The 24375-nt window shown below is 44.5% G+C and overlaps 2 protein-coding genes across 4 annotated transcripts in view; one reads left to right on the top strand and one right to left on the bottom strand.

Moving 5' to 3' along the window:
- LOC102561740 (neuronal acetylcholine receptor subunit alpha-7) overlaps positions 1 to 5548 on the top strand; it is a 167998-nt gene extending 162450 nt beyond the window's left edge. For both annotated transcript variants that reach the window (XM_006276962.3, XM_019490637.1), the window contains one exon: positions 3911 to 5548. In XM_006276962.3, coding sequence (XP_006277024.1) covers positions 3911 to 4432 — 522 coding nt within the window. In that variant the 3' untranslated portion in view covers positions 4433 to 5548. The remainder of the gene's footprint in view (positions 1 to 3910) is intronic.
- Positions 5549 to 9088: 3540 nt separating this feature from the next.
- The window catches only part of DNAH6 (dynein axonemal heavy chain 6), a 289163-nt gene continuing 273876 nt past the window's right edge, over positions 9089 to 24375 (bottom strand). For both annotated transcript variants that reach the window (XM_059724560.1, XM_059724561.1), the window contains exons 73-77: positions 20528 to 20713; positions 19081 to 19153; positions 15276 to 15427; positions 14695 to 14917; positions 9089 to 9398 (exon numbers count right to left, since the gene is read on the bottom strand). In XM_059724560.1, the coding sequence (XP_059580543.1) occupies positions 9295 to 9398; positions 14695 to 14917; positions 15276 to 15427; positions 19081 to 19153; positions 20528 to 20713 (738 nt within the window). In that variant the 3' untranslated portion in view covers positions 9089 to 9294. The remainder of the gene's footprint in view (positions 9399 to 14694; positions 14918 to 15275; positions 15428 to 19080; positions 19154 to 20527; positions 20714 to 24375) is intronic.

Here is a 24375-nt window from a genome sequence, read left to right as displayed (position 1 = left end):
ACAGGCTACAGCCTCTCTAGCCATACTTCCCAGGCCCCTCTATTCCCAGGCCTGTTTTTGCCCCCACTGAGCTATGGACTCACCAGCCCTTGCTCACAGGTCTCTCCATTCCTAGGCCTGTTGGGACCTCCACCATCCTTTAGTCCCAGCCACAAACCTCCAGAGTTGTTTACCCCAGCTCAGATGTTACCTAGGAGCCCTCCTGCCCAGGAGCTCCTCTCTCCATGGCCCTCAGAGCTAGGCTGCCTGAGTGGCTCAGGCCCTGGGTTTATATAGTTCAACCCCAGCCCCCTTCCGGTCAGGTGACACTCTAATGGGTCCCTGCCACACCTGCAGGCTGCTTCTCATGAGGCCTCTTCCCCTCTTAAAGTGCCAGGCGTGTTAATGGCCCTGTCACACCTATGTTGTTTACACATGGGGGACTTGAATTAATTCTCCCCTCCTATTTCTTTTAGCACCTTAAAGAAGCATCCTGGACCCTTCAGCCTGGAATACAATCACCAGCAGACCCATAAAGCTGCATCTAACATTTATGAAGTTAATAAAATAATACTTTAATATTCCATGATTTCAGGGCATTGCACCTCTCACAAGGGCATTTCATACCCTTGTACTGTAACCTCCTAAATCAGTGGCTCCCAACTGCAGGTTGCAACCCGAATCAGGATTATGGGGGGTCCACTCCTCACTCTGGCCCTCCCACCTCCGGGGCTCTCCTGGTGCATGGTCCACATGGCTCTTGCCACTGCTGTCCCCTGAGATCCCAGCCCAGGCTCTTCTGGCACTGCCAGGCATGAGTGAGTCGGTGGCAGGGGCAGGAGTCGTGACCTAGATTTAGGGTCACAGCAACAAAAAGGTTGGGAGCCACTGTTCTAAATGGTGGTAAGAACTGTGTAGGTTCAAGTAAGTTTGCATCAATTTAGTTGTCTGTCATTTGGGGACTGTTTTTTCTACAACCACAATGAAAAATGCAAATGGTTTCTTACCTTTTAAAAGTGACTTTCACAGGTCCTCCATAAAGGGCAATCCATTCCTGAACACATACTCTCTGAAGTAATAATCTGGACATTTTACAGATACAGTATTTAATTGATTTACCTTGCTGTGGTTACAGCAATCTATGCCAACCAACAGAATTCCTGTCTGCCAGGGGTTCAGATAAGAGCTCTACAGATTAATTTGAGGGGAAAAATAAGGTACATCCTCTTGTATTAATTCATTTCACAGTCTTGACAACAACCGTATACACAGTAGACTCTCATATTCAGGTTAGACAGTTATCATGGACCGTGTACCAGAGTATGAGAAAATAACACCTGTGTTTGTTCCATTTCCTCTGAAAAAGGTTTAGATTTTGAACTGTTTTAAATTTATTTGGCTTTTTAATAAGGAATGCCTGTGGTGGGTTTTCTTTTTAACTCTTTGTGAAAGGATTAAAATGGCTTTCAATTAACACAATGGCCACATCTAGATGAGCATGGATGCGTGGTATGTGGTGTCACAGACCTCTGCACACACTGTACGTGCAGGCGTGCCCCACACTGCTACTTGGCAGCACGGGGTGGGGGTGGGGTTGATCCCGGGAGATCCCAGAGTCAAAAAAACCCATGACAAAAAAAAAAGCAGGGTGGTGCATTTGGCAGTAGTCCATGCTGCCCAAAACCAGAGACTAGCTGGCTGGAGGCATGCTCCAGCTGAGGGCCAGGCTGCCAGGTGCAGGAGCATTGGGGCTGCAGCTCCCTGAGGCTCCCTGCAGCTCCCTGAGGCTGCTGGGGTCAGCACAAAGTGTGCCACTGCTACTTGTCCCCGGGGAAACAAACATTTCCACTAGTGTGGAGGCAGCTAATGAATTTGTTTAGAAGAAAGTGAAAAAAATTGCCTGTTCGGAAAGTTTTAGGCCAGTGGTTCTCAACCTTTTTTTGGACTTAAGACACACCTTGTTACAGTGGAGGGACCCATTTTTAGACTCAGAGCACCTCTTTAGAATATGCCAGACCTTAGCTTTCCCTTTTTTTACTACAAAAAAATAACAAACTAATTCTTCTGTGGCAAAGAACTCAGAAAGACCACAACAGGTCAGAATATTCTTGACACTGAGAGCATCAGTATGTTCTGTTAATGCGCTATCGGCTTACTGCACAGTATTTTACTTCCCAGGGGCATGACTACATGTGCACCCTGTTGGGAGAAAATCTGCTCCTGCCCTGCTCTGCCCCCCCTGCATCAGTCAGGAGGAGTTCCAGGCTCCCCCGGGGTGCTAGCCCAGGGGATGGCCAGGGGTATGGGGCTAATCCCAATGTTCACAGGGCCAGGAGAGCTCTGCCGGCTGCAGCGGCAGCTGTCTCCTGGCCCCGTGCACATTTGCGACTCCATCCTGATGCTGATTGGTTCCTGGCGAGAGCCAGTACCTGAGCAGCACCAGGACTAGGCCCCCTGCTGGTGTGGCTGACTGGAAGCAAATTTTATCCTGGTCAGCGTCTACATGAGCACTACTGCACAGTAACTAATGTGCAGGTAATCTAATACCTGTATTTACAGGCACTAGCCAACTGTGCAGTAGACTAATTTACATGGTTACATGGTGATGCTTTACTGTGCAGTCGATTAGCGTACTGAGCAGTAAAGCATCTCATGTAGACGTGCCCACTGTGGACTCCCATTTGAAATCTCTTGGTTTATCTCATGAATGATGTGCAGCTGTTTGCACACCTAATATTGAGCCGCACCTTGTGGCACCCCGGTTGAGAATCACTGCTCTAAGCAGCCTGAGTCAGAAACCTTTTACAACAAGCATTTTCATTACTTCCCAAAATCTTTTAGGCATAACATCTCACTGGTAGTTGTGAACATCATTGATTCTTTCTGGCCACCCTGGAATGCTTCCCAAAAAGCACGAGAATTGCTTTGTAGACTAAATTTTGTCTCATGCTCTCAAAACAGATGGAACTTTTGGTAGAAATGTATTTCCTCCCTGTCACAAAAAGATCAAACTGCCCCTTTCAGAGGGGAAGGGGAAAGCTGTTCCTCAGGACACCCCAAGAAGCAGCCTTACTTGTTTTCCTTCTCCTGAAAGGACCCCCTGCAGCCAGTCCTATCATGGATTCACAAGGAGACAGCCTCTGGCTTTGGGACCCTGGCTTTTCTTAGTCCCTGGCTTCCACTGTGACCTGTAGCACCCCCATCTCTGAGGCTCCTTTTTGGTCAGCTCCTGGGAAGGAGAGGGTGTTTTTTTTCTTTTAAAGAGGGGTGTCAGAATGCCGATTGTCCCCAACACAGCAAAACAGGCTGCTCCAAAACAGTCTTCATTGTGCCATTTCAGTTCCCTCTGTCCTCACTCTGACTTTACTCTGTCCTCCCTGGGACTATTCCTTTACTCCCAGTCCACCCCGGGGCCTTCTCCCAGCCTCTCCTGGGACCTTTTCTCTCTGACCTACCTTTGAACAATGATACAATGAAGCATTATGTCATGGGGAACCAATCCAAGAACAGTCTCTGAGCCCTGTTGTCTGGCCCAGACTGCCATCTGGCCTTGAGATGAAAAGGGCATATTGATGTCCTACTTAGGGAACTGGACCCAGTGACATATGCACCTCACCCCACCACCTTCCAGTGTTCCCAACCAGAACTGCAGGCTGGGACTTAGCCCACTTACCTTACGTCCTCATACTACCCACCCCCACCTCAGAAAAAACAAACATTTTCAGAAACAGATCATGCATGAAACATTTCACTTTGAGAGGCAAGTTTGAAAAAGTACAAAACAAGCAAAAATACTTCTTTCAATGTAATGCTCAGGTACCATAGCAATAGCTGCTATTACCTCCATCTGCTAATGTGCAGTGTGTTGGGACCACTTACAGAACAGGATTGTACTTTATCTATATTATCGTCATTTCTTGCTGTGTTTTAGGTTCGTGTTGTTCTGCTGAACTGGTGTGCTTGGTTTTTAAGAATGAGAAAACCTGGAGAAAACATAAAGCCCCTCTCTTGCAAGTACAGCTACTACAAGCAAGATTCAAGCATTAGCAGTGTTGAGATGAACGTTTTACCTGGGCACCCATCTAGCAATGGCAACATAATCTACAGCTATCATGCCATGGAAAATCCTTGCTGCCCACAAAACAGCGATTTAGGAGGCAAGTATGGAAAGGTCACTTGCTCCTCCCCGGAAGATATTGAGCTTGTTCAAAAGAGGGCTTTAATGGATACTATCCCAGTGATTGTCAAAATCCTGGAAGAAGTTCAGTTCATTGCAATGCGCTTCAGAAAACAAGATGAGGGTGAAGAAATCTGTAGTGAGTGGAAGTTTGCAGCTGCTGTTATAGACAGATTATGCTTGGTTGCATTTTCATTGTTTGCAATCATCTGCACATTTACAGTACTAATGTCTGCTCCAAATTTCATAGAAGCTGTTTCAAAGGATTTTACATAAAGCTCTGAGATGAACACAGTGAAAGAAATGCCATTTCCAAATAAGCATTGCCATTAACTCTGCTAAATGAAGTAATTTGAAACAGAGAAGTGTACTTTTATGAGCTAACTTGCATAGAATGAAGTTGAAATTAGTTTCAGAAGCTGATTATCCCTAATGGTAGTGATTGTAATTACTGAATAATATAAAACACTGGGCTCTGTTATTTATTTCTTAGACTGTGTCTACCTGTAATAATGTCATAATCTGTGACAATTGAGATAGTTGAGAACCTAAACTACAGTATATTTGTTACAACTTTACACTAGTGTGTGTGTGCTGCTAAGAAAACACTAGTAGAAATTTAGCTACTCTTTAACAGCTACTTTGACAAATCACTCAGATTAACCTGTTCTTTAGTAAACTGTCATTTTTGGTATCTTTACATTTTAGCATCTTTGTTTATTATGGCTGTGCTGTGCATTTCTCAGATTGGCAGTGATCACTCTGCACTCTGGTATTGCTGTATAATGCCTTCAGTGAAATAAACTACAATTGTGTTAGCTTTTACTAATTCTGTGACAAAATTTTTTTTCCAGTAAATATGTTGACATAATGTATTTTTGCTAAGATTTTAAAGTATTTTTTTTAAATGCATGTAAGATTGGTTGTTGAAAGAAAACAGAAAATTTGGTACCCATTCAGGCACGTGCATAGATTCTACATGAGCCTGCCGCAGTCTCCTCTTGCTGTTTAGCTGTTGCTGTGGTGCTGGCTTTGTGCTTAAATTGAAACATCTCTAATGATTTTGAATTAAAGCTGCCATTTAAATACAGCTTCAGTAAAGGCCATGGGAGGATGCCACTTATTTCAGTTGGAGGCCAGGACTTCACTGTTAGAATTCTCAGGTTTGTCTTGCAGTGCTATATCTTTATTCTTTGCTCAGTTCTGTTTGTATGATCTACTTTCAAACATGGCCACAGCAGTCTTGTTAAAAGAATTGTGTAAAAGCAAAATTTATTTTTTGTTAGCTACACTTTGACATAGCCTACTTTTGTGTTTACATGTACCAATTTGCTGTTATTAACTATTATAATGCAATGTTTAAACATTAATAAAGAGTAATTGTTAAATCAGTCCATTGGTGTATGATGGTAAAAGGCCTCTTATCACAGGCTTCTATCTATCTTGTAATGAAACCTTCGCCATAATACAGTTGCTTGGCTCTCTTGTTGGGATTTTAATCTACCAGCAGATTATACAACTGGTCATGTGGACACAAAGGGGGCCACTGGACTCTTCACCAGAGGATGAGTTCTTCACATCATGGTTAGAGGTGTTGGTTGTAGCTAAGGACATAGGCAGACAAGGTTCTTTGGGTAAATCTCATATTTTTTATTAGACCAACTAAAATAGTTGGAAAAATTCTTCTTTTGAGTACAAACACCCTTCCTCAGGCAGAGGGAGCATCTGCAGTTTTAGTTGGTCATACATTTGATATATCAGATTTACCCAAAGAATCTTGTCTGCCTCACATCATGATTAAACATTCTACCATCTGGTGCTATTAATTTCTCTGGGGTGGGGACCTTTCCTAGTATGTCTTTGAGGTACTTAACTTATTTGCCTGATAAGTAACAGGAGCAAGAATTCACTATTTTTCTTACCTAACTTCCAGACTGTGTTCCCTTAAAGGGGTCCTAGGTATGTTGAAAATAATTCTTTCCTACAACCATGAACTGCACCCTTCCAATACTGCTGCTGGAGAGTAATAGGGAAACCATGGGATCTTCCGGAGGACTTTAACAACTTCTATTTATATGCAAGAAGCAAGGGTTTTTTTGTGTGATATCTTTTTTTGGATTACCTGTATAGTTAAGAGAAATGTTAGATGAGCTTTGAACATAAAATACCCTTCTTCATGTCTAGGAAAGAAGCAGGTACAGCCTCAGCTAAATACCACATAAACCAGTGGCTTTTGTTAGCTCCACATGTACAAGAAAAAAAGACACTTAAAGGATTGGAGGAGGGCTGCAGATTAGAAGCAAAGGCAAGATATCAGAAGTAGCTTCAAAGGCAGAGAAGTTTAGCTGAATAGATAACCTAATTATGTAAAAGAACAAGACCATTCAGAAGGGAAAAGGATCATTATTACCTATGGCGTAGTGAGAGATTAGAAGAGATGCCAGTTAGATTATGAGTCATCATCTATGTTTAGCATGGTGTATAGTGGCTAGTAAATTATGAATTTTTGTTCCCGAACCCATCTTCTTGGGGAATTCATAAATTTATTGAACAATACCATGAACTCAACATGGATGATAGTTTTATGACTCACTGTAATTAACTGCTATATCTTCTAACCTCTCAGAACTCCACAGGTACTCATCTAACATCTCTCCCAATTATGCAATTGGCCCAGTAAAAAGGTAGCACCCGAGAACCTTGTTTCTCATGTACTTTCTGGACCACCATGGTTACCATCAGTCCAACTCCATCTAAATAGGCAGTGGAGAAGCTGCTTGTTCAAGGTTCAATTTCATGCGTTAACATTTTGTCTATTACCATTTAGTATATTGTGTCTCAGTGGAGAACATATTTGAGAGAGCTGAGAGTGTTGAAGCAGCTGTGGTAGCTTCTGGATACCTTGGTGTCCTTGACTTTTACCCAGACTGCTTTCAGATACGATTTTTGTAAGCTGACAATACCCCTGTCCATTTTGGCTGGTTTGCTCTTAGGGATGGAGTTCAGGAAACAGTCCATGCTAATATGAAATCCTGCAGGAACTGACAGAAACAGCTTTGTGTGCATCCCTTTCCTTGTTCTTTGAGAGTTCCCAAGTAATGGCATAAAACATTCACTCTTCTTCCACGTGGGCCACCCTACCTGCATTCTTACAGACACGTCACCCTGCCTCTTGTTGTCCAGCTATGGTTGTCTGAGGGGTGGAATTGCAGTAATGTCTCCTATTGTTGAGCTCTAGGCACCTCCAAGCTCTCTGGACCACCCTTTGGAAGCATGCACTTCTCCCATTCTCTGCAGAGGAGATAGGCACCTAAACACAGTCAAATTGCATCCCTCATCAGAGACACTCAAGTCTCCCAACTGGCTATAAAGGGATCCTTGGTTTATTCAATTCTATAATGAGGTATTTTTTCTCATTTAACATAAGGGGAAAAAACCCTCATCTTAGAACAGGGGTGGACAAAATATGATCTGGGGGCTGGATCCAACCTGCTGGGCCATCCTATCTGGCCTGCAGGGCCCCTACAATTTTTCAAAATTAATATTTATTTGCTCCTGGCTGCCTGTCAAAGATGAGAGGAGCCAAGGGTAGTAGGACTCAGGGGAAGGTGGCGGCAGGATGCAGCAGCAAGGCCTGCCCAGCCCTACCCCCCTAACCAGAAGCCCCTGCCTAGCAGAGGCTTCTGGCCTGGGACTGTGGCACTGTTCCTGCTTCCCTGTGCCAAAGGGGGAAACATGGCCCTTGACAGCTTGCTAAAACTTGGTAAGTAGCCCTCTGCTCAAAATAATTGCCTGTCCCTGTCTTAGAATCATGTACAAGGATGGGGGTGAGGGGGTTGGGGAGGGTGAGAAGGGCAACTACAATGGCTTGGGCTCTAGTCTCTACCTGGGATTGGGGCTTAGCTGCAGCCTGCTCCTCTTCCCTTTCCCACTACCTCTGCACACCCCACATCTCCCCCTCCTGCCTAACGCAGCCTCTGTTCCCCCACCTACTCTCTCCCTTACCCTTGCTTGCACCTGCAGGCTCTATGCATGCTGCAACCTGGGGCACTGAGCAAGTCCCCAGCCTGGCCCCATAGCAGCAGCACGTGGCCCTCATGGCTTCTACAGGGGGTTGGGCAGGGGCTGTGCTCTGGGTTCAGTGCCCCAGGATGCAGTGTGGACTGAGATTGCTGGCACAGAACAATGGTAAGGGGGGGGAGGGGTGATGGGAAGCAGAGGCTGGAAGGAAGGAGGGAGGAAGGAGCAGAATCTAGGAAGAAGGGGGAGGGGAAGGAGAGGGGCACAGGAAGGAGGAGGATCAGAGGCAGAGGGGGAAAGGGGGCTTGAAGCAGAGCTGGAGCAGATTGGGGGAAGAGGTACAAGCAGGGGGCAAGCTACTTGACTGCCCACTACTGCCTGTCCCCTTACTGCCTGCCCCCCTGCAGTGGTAGGAAGGATAAATTAAAGACAACCCTCCAATAATTAGATTATATGCATGGAAAATTATAACAAATTTATAAATCTTCCATGTATAGAATCTATTATGGGGGGGGGTAATCTTAAATTGATGGTCATCTTAGATTTGAGTAAATATGGTAAATACAGTAAACGTAACCCCCTTGCCCATATACAAATCCTGCTGCCTAAATGTAGGTGTCTGTGAGCCAACTGAATCTGGCCCTAAATGACCCACAGAATCATTCATTTAAGGATCATTAATCTTTTTAATTGAAGACGTGTGTTGTCATCAGCAATCTCCAGTGAAACAAAGCATAAAAGGAGAAAGTAAATCACAACGGTCACAATAACCTACCATCCTGATGCAAAATGTGTTTCTTTATATGAAACACAAAAATATCATAGAACAGTGTTTTTAGTTAAAGCAGAGGTACACAAATCATAGGAGAAGTTAGAGGATAAGTACTGGCCTAAAAAACAGCAAAGAAAAACTAACATCAAGCTATATTTTATTTCATAAAGTCTAAGACAAACAGAAAAGACAATGAATAGATTGGTATTTCATACTATTATATTGTCAAGAGTCCAGTCCTTACTCATGTCTTTGGTTTAGGGCTGTCATAATACTAAAATGGATTTTGGGTATACACTGAATGCAATATATACAAATCCCCTCCTGTGTTGTATCCACATCCTGCTTATTCATTCAGCTGGCAAAGCAAGGCAGTTCCTTTTGATATCCAGTAGTCACTTGTTCTTTTTGAGGGTAATAGTACTGTTACCACAAAATTGGTAGAATGACCTAGTTGGAAAAGGAAGAGATAAAAACTGTTACTGTATTTCTACAGCAATGTGCATCCAATGTAATATTAAACCTCCAAACCAGGGTAACATTCAAAACTAAAACTGATACATACATGATTAAGATGTAATTAGAATAACTGAAGCTTAGGTGGGACAATGTGCATGACTGGAATGTGGTCAAGGACAGATATAACTTATTCAGAAAGGATAGACATGGAAAAAAGATGGAAGCATTGCTTTGTATATTAAAGATACCTGTACCTGCTCTGAGGTGCAGAACAAAGTGGGCGATAGACTTGCTGAAACCCTCTAGGTTACAGTAAAAGGGGAGAAGAGTGAAGGTGGAATGGGGCCACAGCTGGGCAGGTAGCGGCATCTGGGAGTGGGAGGGGCAGGCAAGGCCAGGGCTGGAATCATGGGGCCGTGACAGGGGCCCAGGGCAGAGCCATGATCTGCTCCCTACAAACCCCCGTGACGGACGCTGGTTCCACAGGCAGGGGTGTGCGGGGAGTAGATCATGGCTCTGCCCCAGTCCCCAGCCCTTCATTGCCATGGCCCTACAATCCCAACCCCGGCCCTGCTCCTGGATTCAGTATCCAGCCCTATGAATTTCACAATGCAAGATATAAAATTTGGAAACACTTCTGAACTGCATGAAAAATCCGACCATGAATCTGAGTTACAAGGTCTCGGATGAGTTATCAGTGTGAAAAGAACTTCTAACGGCTAGCCTGGAAAGCATCCTCAAAATTTTAGGTCTAATTCAAAATTATAAACCCAATTTAGAAATATCAGAAGAGCGTAAGTTTTCTCTTTATCGTTTTATGACACTGGAAACAAAAAAGAAAAAAATACATACATCAACCCCTAATTTCAATGTAATAAGAAGGTGCTTGCTAAGGAGCCAGATATCTCTGCTCATGAACAAAGCCAAGGTCATCTAACGCTGGATCTCACATACTAAGATTTACACAGCTATAAATCCTATGACTCCAGCTGATCCCAGTCTACAACAGGTGTCCCACTTTTTGAAGATGGGCAAATACTTTCAGGCATCATTTCAGATAGCCTTGACACCTCTCATTCAGACATATTATAGAAATCAGGCATACAATCATTGCCACAGACCATGATTACTTCTGCATCTCTGGCACATAAATGAAGGCAATAGGATCAATGGCATGAAACACAGCTTGTTAATGAAAACATATTAAGTTTCAGCATCATTAGTTTAATCAGTATAGTACCAGATATATGAACTGATCAATCATGATCATCATGATATTATAAGGAGTTAAAAATCATGATGCATGTTTATCAAAACAGTCAGTTCAGTATCTAGCACCCTAGTAGCACCTGAGCAAATACTTGAGACAGTGCAGATGCTCATAGGGGAATAGTACCTGGTATTCAGGCAGGCTGCCATTGTACGTGTTTGGACCTAGAGGGGTCTTAGCTTGGATCTGCCAGAAGGCTTATTCCTGGGTTACAGGGGGGTAAGCAGAGGCCACAGTGGGGTGCCTGGTGGTTTAACTCATGGCAGGGTGCCTGGGGATTTAATCCACCGTGGAGTGCCTAAAAGGCATGTGACTACCTTGAGCCCTGCCAGGGGTGAGGCTCAAGGTACAGACTGGGGCCAGAGAGCCCAGAGCCCCAAGAAGGGTGGAAATAGTGGCCAAGGGTCCAGCAAAAGCTGAAGCAGGCTCAGTGCCTGAGAGAGGCTGAGATAGAGCCAGGGGCCTGAAGCCTGAGAAGGGCAGAACCAAGGCCTAAGAAGGGTGAGAGCCAGGGCCAGGGGCCTGAAGCCCAAGAGGGGCTAAGCTAAAGCCTGATAGGGTGTGACTAGGGCTGGAGCCCAGAAGCCTCTAGGACAGTGGGCCTTGGCTAAGGGATCAACTAAAGTCAAGGGGCAGAAGCTGGGAAGATGGAAGCCTCAGCAAGGTGAGGTTGCCTGATGGCTTTGGGGAACTAGTGTCTCACCTGAGTGATGGTACAGTGACACATGCAAGGCATGGGCATGATATAAGGGGTAGTCAGAGCCACGTAATTAGCCCTTAAGGCTTACAGGTGCCCTGGGGCATGGACAGGCTGAGAGTGCCCACTCAACAAGGACAGGATTGAGACCAGCAGAGTCCAGGAGGGACCTGCTGGCTATCAGAGGAACTGGGGCTCACTGTAGGACCCATTAGGCAGCCTCCCTTCCAATCAAATAATTATACCAAAGGCATGGCAGGTGAGTGAGAAGGGGAGAGCACCATAGATCTGGAGCAGTGTACAGGTTGCATGGCCAGCAGGAGGTGGTCCAGCGACGCCTGGAGCATGAACTTGGTTACAGAGGGACTGATTCTCTCTCTCTCTCTCACACACACTATCTCCTTCATTTAAAGTAGTTTTGGGGAGAGAGGGGTCTCTGTCCCTCTGTCAGTGTCTAACTTACTCCCCTTGCTGACCATATGAACTGCAATCTGGTGGCTCTGCCCTTTTAAGTACATATTTATTCCTCTGTATGGAGAGTTGAAAGCATGAACCACATACATATTGCTAAGCCTTGAGTGTGGTGACATGGGAGCTCTCTCTTGTGAAGGATGGTTGGATGGGGAGCAGGGAAGAAAAGATGCATACAAGTTGCCTTCCACATGCATAAAGTTACTGTGCCCACCGTGTCAGAAAGCAGACAAGATTTGAGGACACAGACCATGTCTGTAATCTCTCATTCACCTGCTAGCAACTACACAATCTGCTATTTCATGTATCACCACAAGTCCCATTGTCACAATCACTGTCACAAAAAAGGGGAAAAACATTAACAATTATATATGATCTTTTACTTTCCCCTTGCCTCTCTGTCTCACCTCAAGTGCAAACTGTGCAGGATCACTAATGCCAACAGAAACCCTGATTTTTTTTATTAATAAAAAATTCTATCAAATTTATGACAAAAATTAAAAATTGAACTGAATTAACAAAAAATTAAGTTTGCCAGTGATTTGTCATCCTTTCACACTTATGTACCTGGTACCATGAAACATTATACTTTCATTTACCCATTATTAAATCTAGAAACTCCAATTATCTCCTTTCTAACTGCCATGGCAAGCAGACCTTAGGTCTTCAGTGCTGACACAACCCATACAATGCAGCACTGAAATGAGGTGTACTGGATCCCTGAAGGGACATATGCATCTCTTTGCTTTGATCACTCATTGAGGTTGGGTACAAAAGCACTCATGGGATGGTGCTCTGCCAATACATGCCAATTACAGCTCTGCCAAGTTGCTCCAACTACTAATACCTTCATTTTTCAGTAGAGACACACCAATCAGTAGATGTGGTCAAAGCATTTGCAAAAAATTCCTTTTGGCTACTGCCACCTTTGGGATGGTGGGGGCCGAGTTAAGGCTCTGTGTACATTGACTCAGTATTTCCTGGTTTTCAGAGATTTGAGTATGAAATACCTTAAGTGTTAATACCCTCTTTCATAGGTTTGCATTTTTGAAAGAGTTTAAGGTCTGAACAGCTTTAACTCTCTGCTAATGAAGATTCTGGTGACTGAATTATTTATTCGGAACAAGAACATTTCAGAGAACAGATCCAAAAACAGTAAGTGTTTCCCAGTGTTTCCCTAAGACTGAACATGGGCATGCTACAAGGGAGCCAGGGAGAGCTCCAGCTGCTTTCAGTCATTCCCACAGGACTGGTGCATCTCTTCTTCTTCAGTCTTCTTAGATTATTTTATAGCAATTCCACATCTGCCCCAAGACTCATCCAAAAAAATAACATAAAAGGAAAAACCAAATTGTTGTGATAAACAATCAAAAGGTCAAGTAAGAACTCCTACCACAAGTTTAGGGCATATTTCCTTTTGAATCACCCATGGACATAATTTTTACCAAATATTCCAGGACAAGTTTGGGTCTGACCACTCAAATAGTCAGGCTCTCCATAATATATGTACCAGATGACACATCTGCAGGGGCCCAGCATGGGTGGTAATGCTCAGGGGCAACCAATGCGGGTTCACTGTGGGCAGATCCTGCCTGATCAACTTTGTTTCCTTTTACAACCAGGTCACAAAGTCCTTGGATGTGGGTGTTGAGGTGGATGTTGTCTATCTGGACTTCAAGAAGACCTTTGACACTGTTTCTCACCTCATTATTATAAAAAAAAACTAGGCGACGGTGGCATTGATGCCTACACAGTCAGATGGGTGGCAAATGGGCTCGAAGGTCACACCCAGAGAGTGGTGGTGGACAGGTCATTTTTGACTTGGAGGGATGTAGGCAATGGAGTTCCCCAGGGCTCGGTCCTGGGGAACTAAACATCTTTATTAGCAACTTGGAGGTGGGTGTGGAAAGCACACTGTCCAAATTTGCTGATGACACAAAGATGTGGGGAGAAGTGGGCACGCTGGAGGGGAGAGACAGAATCCAGCTAGACCTAGACAGGTTACAGAAGTGGGTGGATGAGAATAGGATGGAATTCAATGCAGACAAGTGCAAGGTGCTGCATCTAGGGAGAAGGAACCTGCAACACACCTATAGGCAGGGGAATACCCTTCTTATTAACACAGTGGTTGAAAGGGATCTTGGGGTCATTGTTGACTCCAGGATGGACATGAGCTGCCAATGCAAGGAAGCAGTCAGTAAGGCTAACCGCACCTTGTCGTGCATCTACAGTGCATCACAAGCAGGTCCAGGGTGATCCTTCCCCTATATGCAGCATTGATTAGGCTGCAGTTGGAGTACTGAGTCCAGTTCTGGGCACCGCACTTCAAGAGGGATGTGGCTAAACTTGAGAGGATCCAAAGGAGGGCCACCTGCATGGTCAGGGGGCAGCAGGCCAGGCCCTACAAAAATAGACTAAAGGGCCTGAATCTATTCGGCCTCCACAAGAGAAGACTGAGAGGGGATCTGGTGGTCATCTATAAACTCACTGGGGGACCAGAGGAAAATAGGCGAGGCTCTGTTTCCCCGGGCACCACCTGTGATAACAAGGAATAACGGCCACAAATTGATTGAGAGCAGGTTCAGGCTTGATATCAGGAGGCACTACTTTACGGTTATGGCTGCCAGGCTCTAGAATGGGCTCCCACGGGAGGGGGTGCTCTCCCCTACCTTGGGGGTCTTCAAGAGGAGGTTGGATAGATATCTGGCTGGGGTATTATGATCCCAGCACTTGTTCCTGCCCAGGGCAGGGGGTCGGACTTGATGATCTGTTCAGGTCCCTTCTGACCCTAGAAACTATGAAACTAAGATTTGGTAAGAAAATGTCATTTTAAAGAAACAGTTAATTACCTGTGGTGGAGAGCGTTCCTGCTCTGGCTCCAGTTTTATAGAGTGGTGACTGATACAAAGACGGACTTGGTTCATAATTTCGTTGGGGTTCAAAATGCACCACTGGCAACATAGGATTCATTTGCCTAGGCAAAGCATCCTCTATAACCATCTCTTCATCATCCCAGCGACTAGCATCCATGAACATCCCATGAACCAATACACCATCTTCAGGAGAGGGTAACTGGCATAAACATCAGCAAATGAAAAAGAATGAACAAAATGTTACAAATACAAACAAAAAAGAACCAAAGATTCAAAGAGGGATGAAGCATCTTGCTTGGAAAGAGCCTTCCTCCTTGGGGGAGGGGAAAAAATAAAGATTCAGAAACTTTTAAACAAGACTGTGGAAAAATGTACTGTGAAAAAATTTCACATTTGTTTTTTCATAAGCTTTAGGGGAATCATGACATAAAGCCTGAAGTTTAGTAATATACAGAAATATGATTTTATGTAGTATCAATGCCATTTTTTGACAAATACCTAACAAATAAAAAATACAAAGTCTTTTATTTTTTAGTGCTAATAAATTTCAAAAGTACCTCCATATCCATAGGTAATTCTTGCCCGAATTGGCTCATTTTTAATGCTTCTGTAACGTGTGCTTGGTCTCGATAAACAGGGATAACATTGTAGCTGAAACTGAGCTCATCTATTGGCAAATTGTATTTCCGAGCATGATTCTGAAGAGTTCCTGGCAAATTTGAAAAAAAATATATACTCTAAACCAATATTTAAAAGGGGGCAGGAGGAAAGAGAGGAAAAGCACACATATCATTCATGGAACAGAGATGCCTGCATGGTCATTAGAATAAAATTGAAAAGAGTCAATATTTTGCTCTCTTTAGAACTGCCTTTGAATTTTCTGTCTGCTTACTGTGAAAAAAAAGAATTTTCTGAAAAATAATGTTTTCTATTAGAAAATAGTGTGTTAAAGAGAAGGGCAACTCGTATGGTCAAGGGCCTGCAGACCAAGCCCTACGAGGAGAGACTAGAGAAACTGGACCTTTTCAGCCTCCGCAAGAGAAGGTTGAAAGGCGACCTTGTGGCTGCCTATAAGTTCATCACGGGGGCACAGAAGGGAATTGGTGAGTATTTATTCACCAAGGCGCCCCCGGGGATTACAAGAAACAATGGCCACAAGCTAGCAGAGAGCAGATTTAGATTGGACATTAGGAAGAACTTCTTCACAGTTAGAGTGGCCAAGGTCTGGAACGGGCTCCCAAGGGAGGTGGTGCTCTCCCCTACCCTGGGGGTCTTCAAGAGGAGGTTAGATGAGCATCTAGCTGGGGTCATCTACACCCAGCACTCTTTCCTGCTTATGCAGGGGGTCGGGCTCGATGATCTATTGAGGTCCCTTCCGACCCTAACATCTATGAATCTATGAAATGTTTTTGATTTTCCATTGGAAAAAATCTTTAAAAAAAATATTAATTTTAGGTCAGTTCTAAAGACTGCCATAAAGGAGAGAGAGAAACTTTCCCTCCCCCTCACCTCAGAAAGGAGGATGCATAGTAGTGGCTTGAAACTGAAGCACAATTAATGTAGATTGCATATCACGAAAAGCTTCTTTACTCTTAGAACAGTGAGGCAGTTGAACAGGCAAATTGTGGAACGTCCTTCACTGCGTGTTTTCAAGAAGAGGCTTGATAAGTATTGGTCAGGGCTAATTTAGGAATAACAATGCCTGGAGTGTGCTGTGAAAAGCAAGAGCTGCAACCCCAGGAGATCCCCACAAACACTTGGAGAACAGAGAGGAGTTGTGCAGTCCAGAGCAAGTGGAAATTGGAGAGGACTGCACTTAGCAGCAGGAGAATGAAGCAGAGCTCCACAACTAGGTTCCTTATAAAACAAGATGAAAGGGGTTAGAATAAATTTATGGAGGGGCTAGGAAGATAGAAAAGGGAGTTCTGGATTCTCCTGTCAGGGTGGGTGATTTGTGGAGTTCGTGTCTGCAGGTTGCAGTGCAGAGTGGAGGATGTCTGGTTATCTGGTCACCATGGAGGAGCAAGGAGGATTTTTTTCTCTTCCTATTACTACAGGTGTCAGAATATTTTTAAATTGTTTTGCCTTCTTCACAATCATTGGTATTTGCCACAGCCAATGCTGGGGATTTTGACTGGTGTATGCTGATGCTCCTTCTGGGACTTAAAATATCCAGTGGTTCCTGGCTAAAGACCTAGCTCTTCCACTCAGGGTCAGACCAGTTACCACATCTGGAACTGGGAAGGAATTTTACCTCACAGTCATATTGGCATGGACAGTGGGGCTTTTCACCTTCCTCTGTAGTGGGGAGCATGGTCTTCTTCCTTAGATCTCCTGGGAGTATTTTAACACGACTTCTTGTCCTTGCAGTGGCAGGACATTGACAGTGCCCTTGTCTGCCTGCTCTTCCTATGGCAAGTTAAAGGATATTTTTGAAGTTCTGTGCATTGTACCCGATGGTTATGTGCAAACTTGCCACCTTTGGGGGATGTAGCCTAGTGTTGAATTGATGTGAAACAAAATGCCTCAAGTCAGTTCAACAAACCAAAATGACATACTTTGGTTCAGGATACCAGAATGCTTTCTGTAGTCAACTGACATTTTTCAGAACTTTTGTTCTGAAAAAACGGAAAATATTTCAACTTTTCATCAAGCTTTGGGATAATTCAAATGTGGAAATGTCTAAATTTTCTGTGAGGTGGAAATTCTGATCTTTGCTTGGCTCTGCTACCCATATATATAAATGAGAAAACTGAAAGCTAAGATGATGCTCCCTTAGTGGTGTCTGTTATCTGAAAAATATTGAAATGCCTGAAAGGCACAATACATGTACATATGTACTTGAAGCCCTATATTTTAGTGACAGAAAAGTGGGAGTAATCCTAATGTTACCATTATTAGCACTACTCTGTAATAAAAGAAATGGAGCAATTACTATGCTCTCAGTAATAACGATAGACTGCGACAATGATCGCTCCTCCCTAGGCTTTTTGTGACTACTCAAAAACTAGTCTGTCTAATTGCAATTGCATTCATTTACATGCATTTTCTGTCCTCTCATCTTCAGCTTTCTGGGATATTAATAGAGTTAGAGCCTTAAAAAGAAGGATCAAGCTAAGTTGATGCCATCTTGGGCTCTTTGCCGAAAGGAAACAAAAATGCTACTTGCTGTCTCTCTTTCTTTCCTTTTCCTACAAAGCTATGCCAGAGAGAGACCCTCTCCAGCTTCTCTGTACAGGAATTTCAGTGAGAGGACAGGACCAGGAAAGGCAGCGCTCCACTGTGTCTAGTCATCACAGCAAGAGGCAGATTGAAATGTTACATTTATCCCATCCATAATAGCAGCATGTCCTGCAAAGATCCAGCTGCACATTTTCCCCACACATCCACCTGTATATGCCAAACTCACATATATTCCAGTGAGGCTGCTCTGATATCATCCCTGGTGGTTACTCATGCACACTAGAGACAGAGCACCCAGGAAGTCAGAGTTATGAGTTCTACGACTGTCTTGCCCCAAGAGGATTCAAACCCACATCTTCCATTTCCCTCGACAGTGCCCTAACCACCACCAGGCTACATGACAGCACCCTCTCCAGGTCTCCCCTTGAAGCTGGTTCACGAGGCAGGCAAAAGTGCAGTAGTGATGGAGTCAGAAGTACAGCAAACAAAGGGGGGGGGGGGGGGGTCCTGACTCTATAGCTGCCTGGTTACAGCACTCCTCAGACAGGGGAAAGCCCAAGGTTCTGGTTTCTCTGACCAGGCTTATTTCTGCTTTTTAAACCAATGACTTTTTAATGTAAAAAGCATAAATGCTGCTGTGAGTGAGGACTAAAAACTGGACTCATTGTTCTTCAGGCTTTGCTGTAACCAGTAGGTTACAGAGGCATCTTTTCTTAGTTGCTCCCAGTACTATTTGGTCAATGCCTAAGTTGAGGAGCACGCTCAATCAAAGGAACAAAGGATTAATTTCAGTGGGAACAAATGGGGTGCTTTTTCACGTAATCAGCATTTACCTGCTAAAAATGTTTTTGGTTTAATTTTCCTTTCTTAGTTTATGATGGCTAAATAAGTAATGTGGACATGATAGTAGGAAGTTACTGCTATTTCTTCCCTTCCTTGATGTGATCTAGGAATACAGGTCACTCCTGCATGTCTCATTTGGGATAGCGTTCTACTAGGGCTGGCAATCCTTATTAGGCAGCTGATTGTGCCTCAAAAAAACTACTAGTAACTCAAAGGGCTGTTTTTAGCTATGTGCAAATGAAGAAGAAAATCCTAGGGGGTCTATTTGGTAAAGCAAGTAACAGCAAATACAACATGTTATTTTTGCAGACTACTTTCATTCATATTTTTTTTTACCTGTCAGAAATCCTTGAGGAAAAAAGAAACCAGAGATCCAGAAAGACTTCGGCTGACCCATGCTGAGCCATGACTAAAAACAGAATATTGTATTGAATGTTATTTATAAGGTTGGCTATATTTCTATTTTACTACCTATTCTTAAAGGCCAAACTCAGCTCTGCTGTAAGTCAGCATATTGACAACAACTGCACTTACACAAAGCAGAACTGAGTTTAGGCACAAGACCAGAATTCCACTTCAAAACAACTCAAACCATACACAGTTGATTTAATATTTTGTTATGGTGTGAGGGAAAATGTCATGTAAAACACATTTTTCTTTTGCATTATATCTATAAAGTATGCAAGGTACCACCAGCAGCAAAGAGATGAAGATGGGGGTCTGGAGCAAAGCAAAAATGGCAACTACAGGTTCATGATCATGAATGTGAACAAAAAATGTGCCTCTGCTCCCCCCCCCCCAAATTGTCACCAGGGAAAGTTGCCCCTATTGCCTCCACCTGCCATCCTACCCCCACAGTTACGCCACTGCCAACAGATAGCTATCCAATTTCAGAACAGCTGGAGGCCGTATGTCATACTGGTCACACGCCCTGCACACCATGAAGACCACATGCCTTAGTGGCCACATACCATGTAGGCTCCATGGGATCTACCACTACTACTGAATTTATACCTTGTGTGCCCTGGACCAGTGTGACCCCACATATTTCAGTGCAAACAGTTACCCATTCCAGTCAGTGGGAGCAGAGAAGAAAGGATGCCACAGCTTCTGGGCTTCCTGATGGGAAGTTTGTAGGGGTGAGTATTTGTGGAAAAGGAAATCTAAGAGTATAAGGGAGACTAAGGACACTGGAATACCCTGAAGTGCCAGTGACTCCAGTTACAAGCAGAAATTCAGGTACTAGTGAGAGCAACAAACCTGAGGTAGAGACCAGAAAACCATGAATAAATATGCATGTCTTACTGAAGGGGAAGGGGGAATCCAGCATGATGGGCATGGCTAGCAGCCTCAAACAGAATGTGGGAACAGACGTGGCCTGCCTGCTCCTACACACAAGACAATTCTAACATGTGGGAATGCCAATTATCCAATCTCATTTAGTTAGCAAAAGCTGTTCCCCTCACATGTTCCTTCCAGTGCCCTGAAGGCAAAATGCCTTCCTTATGTATCACATTGGTGTGGGTGAGCACAGGTAGGTTCAGATCAAGTCTTCAGAAACAGGCAAGGACAGCCTTTGGATGATGACAGCCCACTTCCCATTTAGAGAGGCTTTCTGGACATGTTAGGTATATATTCAATGTTAAGATTTTGTGTGACCTTTGGGCAGGAAGCTTCAGTTTGGATCAAACTCCTCATTCACGCTTGTAGTAACAACCCTGTGTCCTGCAGGAAAAGAACAAAAAATGCCCCCCATCCTTCAGTGATAAAGCAATGTACTTACATCTACAAAGGCTATCCTTAGGACAAGGTCCTTTACCCATCCTCCTAATGTCTTCAGTGAGGGGTATGCCGCATTGGCCCAAAGTGTGGGAACTTGGTTGTTGAGAAAACTGTTGTATACTTTCTCCATCTCTTCTGACATCACCACAAAACCAGCAATAGCTTTGTTGAGAGTGTTTAAAGAGACCTAACAATTTGAAAAAGGATATCACTTATAATTAGGGTAAACCACATATGACTTCATTAAAATTGTACTTTTGTAATGGCTGTTATGGGAGCTCTAGGTCTCTCAGATTGCATAAAAAAATACTCAGCATTTCCAACACTCTGGGATTTTTGCATGTGGGCGGCAGGAATATGATGATAAACAGCAGAACCAATCTGGCTATGAACAAAGTGCCACTGAGTTAAAATCTGCCCTGCATGGGAAGCTAAGCACTCGATCCTGCATAGCACTGAGAGTGCATACGGAAGTACAGCTGGGTCTAAATCAGGGTAATTCATAGAAATCACCATAAGTTAGACCAATCCTCCTGACCCAACAGATGTTAATTGTTGGATCGATGGTGCTGATCGAGGGTGCCAATTTGGAGCTGATCCAAGGAGAGAAGCTCCATCTTCCCCGGTCTATTCCCCTGTCTCCACCTTACCTCTCACAGCTTCTTGTTGACTCTGGATGGGAGAAAGCACAGAAGGAAGGTTGTTCTGGGGTTTTCTCAGCCCTGCTGGAGGTGGGGAGGGGGGTAGATTGGAACCCGCCCCCAGATGAGGGGCTCCAATCCATCTCTGGGGTCACCTGATCCCAGTTGTCTTTCTGCCTAAGTGCAGGGGGGCTGGCCCCGATGATCTTGCGAGGTCCCTTCCAGCCACTTACAATCTATGAAACCTGTCCCCCAACTCCAGTGGGGCTGAGAAAACCCCAGAAGGGATCCCCCTCCCCTGCCTTTTCCCCCTCCCATCCAGGGACAGCAGCTCAGGCCAGGCTGCTGTTGCAGCTGGAGTAGACAGAAATTAATGAAGTCACTTCACTTAGGAGTGTTCTCATTTGAACCCTCATACAATGAGGATTGATTTGCTGTGCAGAGCACTCTGCAGCCATGCTCTTCTGTTTGGGCATGGCTTTAGAGCAATTTCAAGGGGCCAATCATGTGACAAATGTCATTTCTGTCTGTGCCCTGACTGTCTCAAATACCTACAAGGATCAGATATTAAAAGAGCAGGCAGTCTCCTAACTAGAGCTTGTGATTTGCCTCCTCATCCCTGAATGTGAAGCTCAGACTCTTAATTTTCTCAGGGAGGCAGGGAAAAATTACTGAGCTTACAGAACTGCAAGAGGCTGGAAAGTGGGGTCAAAGAAAGGACAACAGTATCTCTTCTGTTGCTAAATTCTTCTCCTGTGACTGCTCTGGGATAGAGGGAGAGGTGTTTTAAACAGTTGGAATGTTTTAAAATAAAGTTAGGCAAAAACAGAAGGTACTTATCTAAGTACTGTGTTGGGCAACTTCCATATAGTTTGCTGTTAATAAATATGTGCTGTCTTCCCTCATTCATGTTATTAGATTCTGGCTTTTTATACAATGTCTTGACATTACAAACCACCAGCTCATGTCTTTTAGCATCCTGGTGTGCTGGTTAAACATTTTCCACCATTTTAGAAAGTGTCACCAGTAAGATAAAAAGTGTAATTCCTGCACCCAGACCAAATGGATGATCCTTCTTGGATAAGGAACGTCAATCATTCCTCTGGACGCTAATGTTAAAATGTCTTGCAAAACCAGGGGACAATGGTTGTAAACAGTTAAATGGGTGATTTGATATCGGAAAAGAAACTGCTATTTGCAGTGTGATTATTCATTGTGTGGCCTACCTAGTTTCACTGAGCAGGATGGGCAAGGGAAGATCCAGGGGGGTAGGGTGATATGATTGCACCCCCTTCTACTCTGTAGTGCAGTGAATTCCTCAGAAGGCATGCTGGTGGCTCCACTGCCCCACAGCTCTGAACACCTGGGTGCCCTGCAGAATTCAGGCAGCAGGAAGTGAGCTCAGACCATGGCGGGGATGGGGAGGGGAGCACAGAGATGGGGACAAGGTGCAGCTAGAGCCCCCAGACCAATGGGGGACACCCTGGGGGGTGGGGTGGGGCAGGAAGCAGGTGCAGGAAGCAAGAACCCAATGGTCTCTGCTCCCTGTGCAGTTGCTCCTCACAGCCTCTGGCTAGAGTGGGACAGGAATAGCTCCAAGGCTCCCCGCATTCCCAGGTGAGCCAGGGACATCAGTGGTGGTGGTGGTAGGAAGGTGCCCCCACTTCCTGTGCCTGCATCCTGCCCAGTTCTCCAGGTGTCCCTACCAGCCCAGGACCTCCAGCTGCACCTCTTCCCATCCTTGCCATGCCTGTCCCCGTCCTCCACCATAGTCTGAGCTCACTTCCTGCTGCCCAGATTTCATGAGGTACCCAGGTGTCCAGAGCTGTGCGCAAGTGGAGACACCAGCGTGTCTTCTAACTCCGCCCAAACAGTTCAGGCCATGATGGCCATAGTGTAGATCAAGGGGAAGGGGATGGGGGCAGGGAGTTGGGAGGGGGTTGCAGGCACCTCTGTGGTTCCAGCTACATCTGCCCTACCTCTCTTTTCAAAATTCTTGATCCATCTATGAAGGTAGTAACAATTTACTAACCTTTTTGCTCCTCTGAAGCCCACCAGCTATGCCTGCTCTTTGGGTCCCTTTCATGGGAGAGGGATCTCTCTTTAAGAACCCGGCATTCTCCTATGATTATGGGTTAACCTAACATGGGCCATAAGAACTGGGGGAGGCCTTATTCCCTACCCAGTACACACAGTATGGTAGGATCAGGTCATTACCTATCTATTAATGTTAATTGAACATAAAACACTGTAATAAACCAAGGGCAGCCAACCTACAGCATAAGTGCAACAAGTGGCATGGGCAGTCTCTGTGTGCAGCATATGGCAGGCTGCACAGTGGCAGACAGGACAGGCAGCAGAAAAAAGAATAGCATGTTGGGCAGGGGAAGCAGATGACAGTGGCACTTGGGAGGCATGGGCTTAATTTGTGGCAAACCTGCCCAAAAGGTTGACCCCACTAGAACAAGTAGTCTGTCACCTCCCCGCCCTCCCACCCTGAATTTGGCCTTGCTCACAAGGCTGTGTACAAATCAGGGCCATGACAAACTCCCAAGGCTGACATTAGAGATTATCTATAATCAAATATGATTTAAACATTGCCAACTGCCAGTTAGTTTGTTGAGAAACAAGGGTGAAATGTTCCTATCAGTAAATTCCATTAAGGAATTATATATCTATAATATGACTCAACATTTTTTGCCCTGTTTTTTTTATTTTGTCACTATTCTCCCTCCTTTCCCCAGGGTTATGGAATATGCTCAGCAGTAAGCTTAATAACATTTGATAATAAAAATGGGTTCTCTATTCCCATGCTAGAAACCTTCACCATGAAAGTAAGAGACCTGGGAATTAACCTAAGAAACAGTGAATTGTGCAAATATTGAAGCATATTAGGTTACAAAAAAACCCAACAAAAAACCCAAAAAAACCCAAAACCCTGGATGAGAAAGAAATATTTAGGACAATATCATCCTTTTCCATACAAAGAAATGACACAGGGAGCTGAAGGGATAAAGACTCTGTGATGACTGCCTGCTGTCACAGGATTTTCCTTATATCTTTTTACTGGGAAAGAAGGGAAGAAGGGCAGCTTCTAACTTCACAGCAGAAAGAGAGGGTTCCAGCCCCACATCCCATAAGCTCTGTGTGGACCTTGAGAGGTGCACTGGACATCAGGGCAATTTTCCATGTCTGGCTTGTGTCTCCG

Source organism: Alligator mississippiensis, chromosome 3 (genome assembly GCF_030867095.1).
Source record: "Alligator mississippiensis isolate rAllMis1 chromosome 3, rAllMis1, whole genome shotgun sequence".
NCBI lineage: Eukaryota > Metazoa > Chordata > Crocodylia > Alligatoridae > Alligator > Alligator mississippiensis.
The sequence above is the reverse complement of the archived record's forward strand: the minus strand, read 5'-3'. Positions and strand labels throughout refer to the sequence as shown.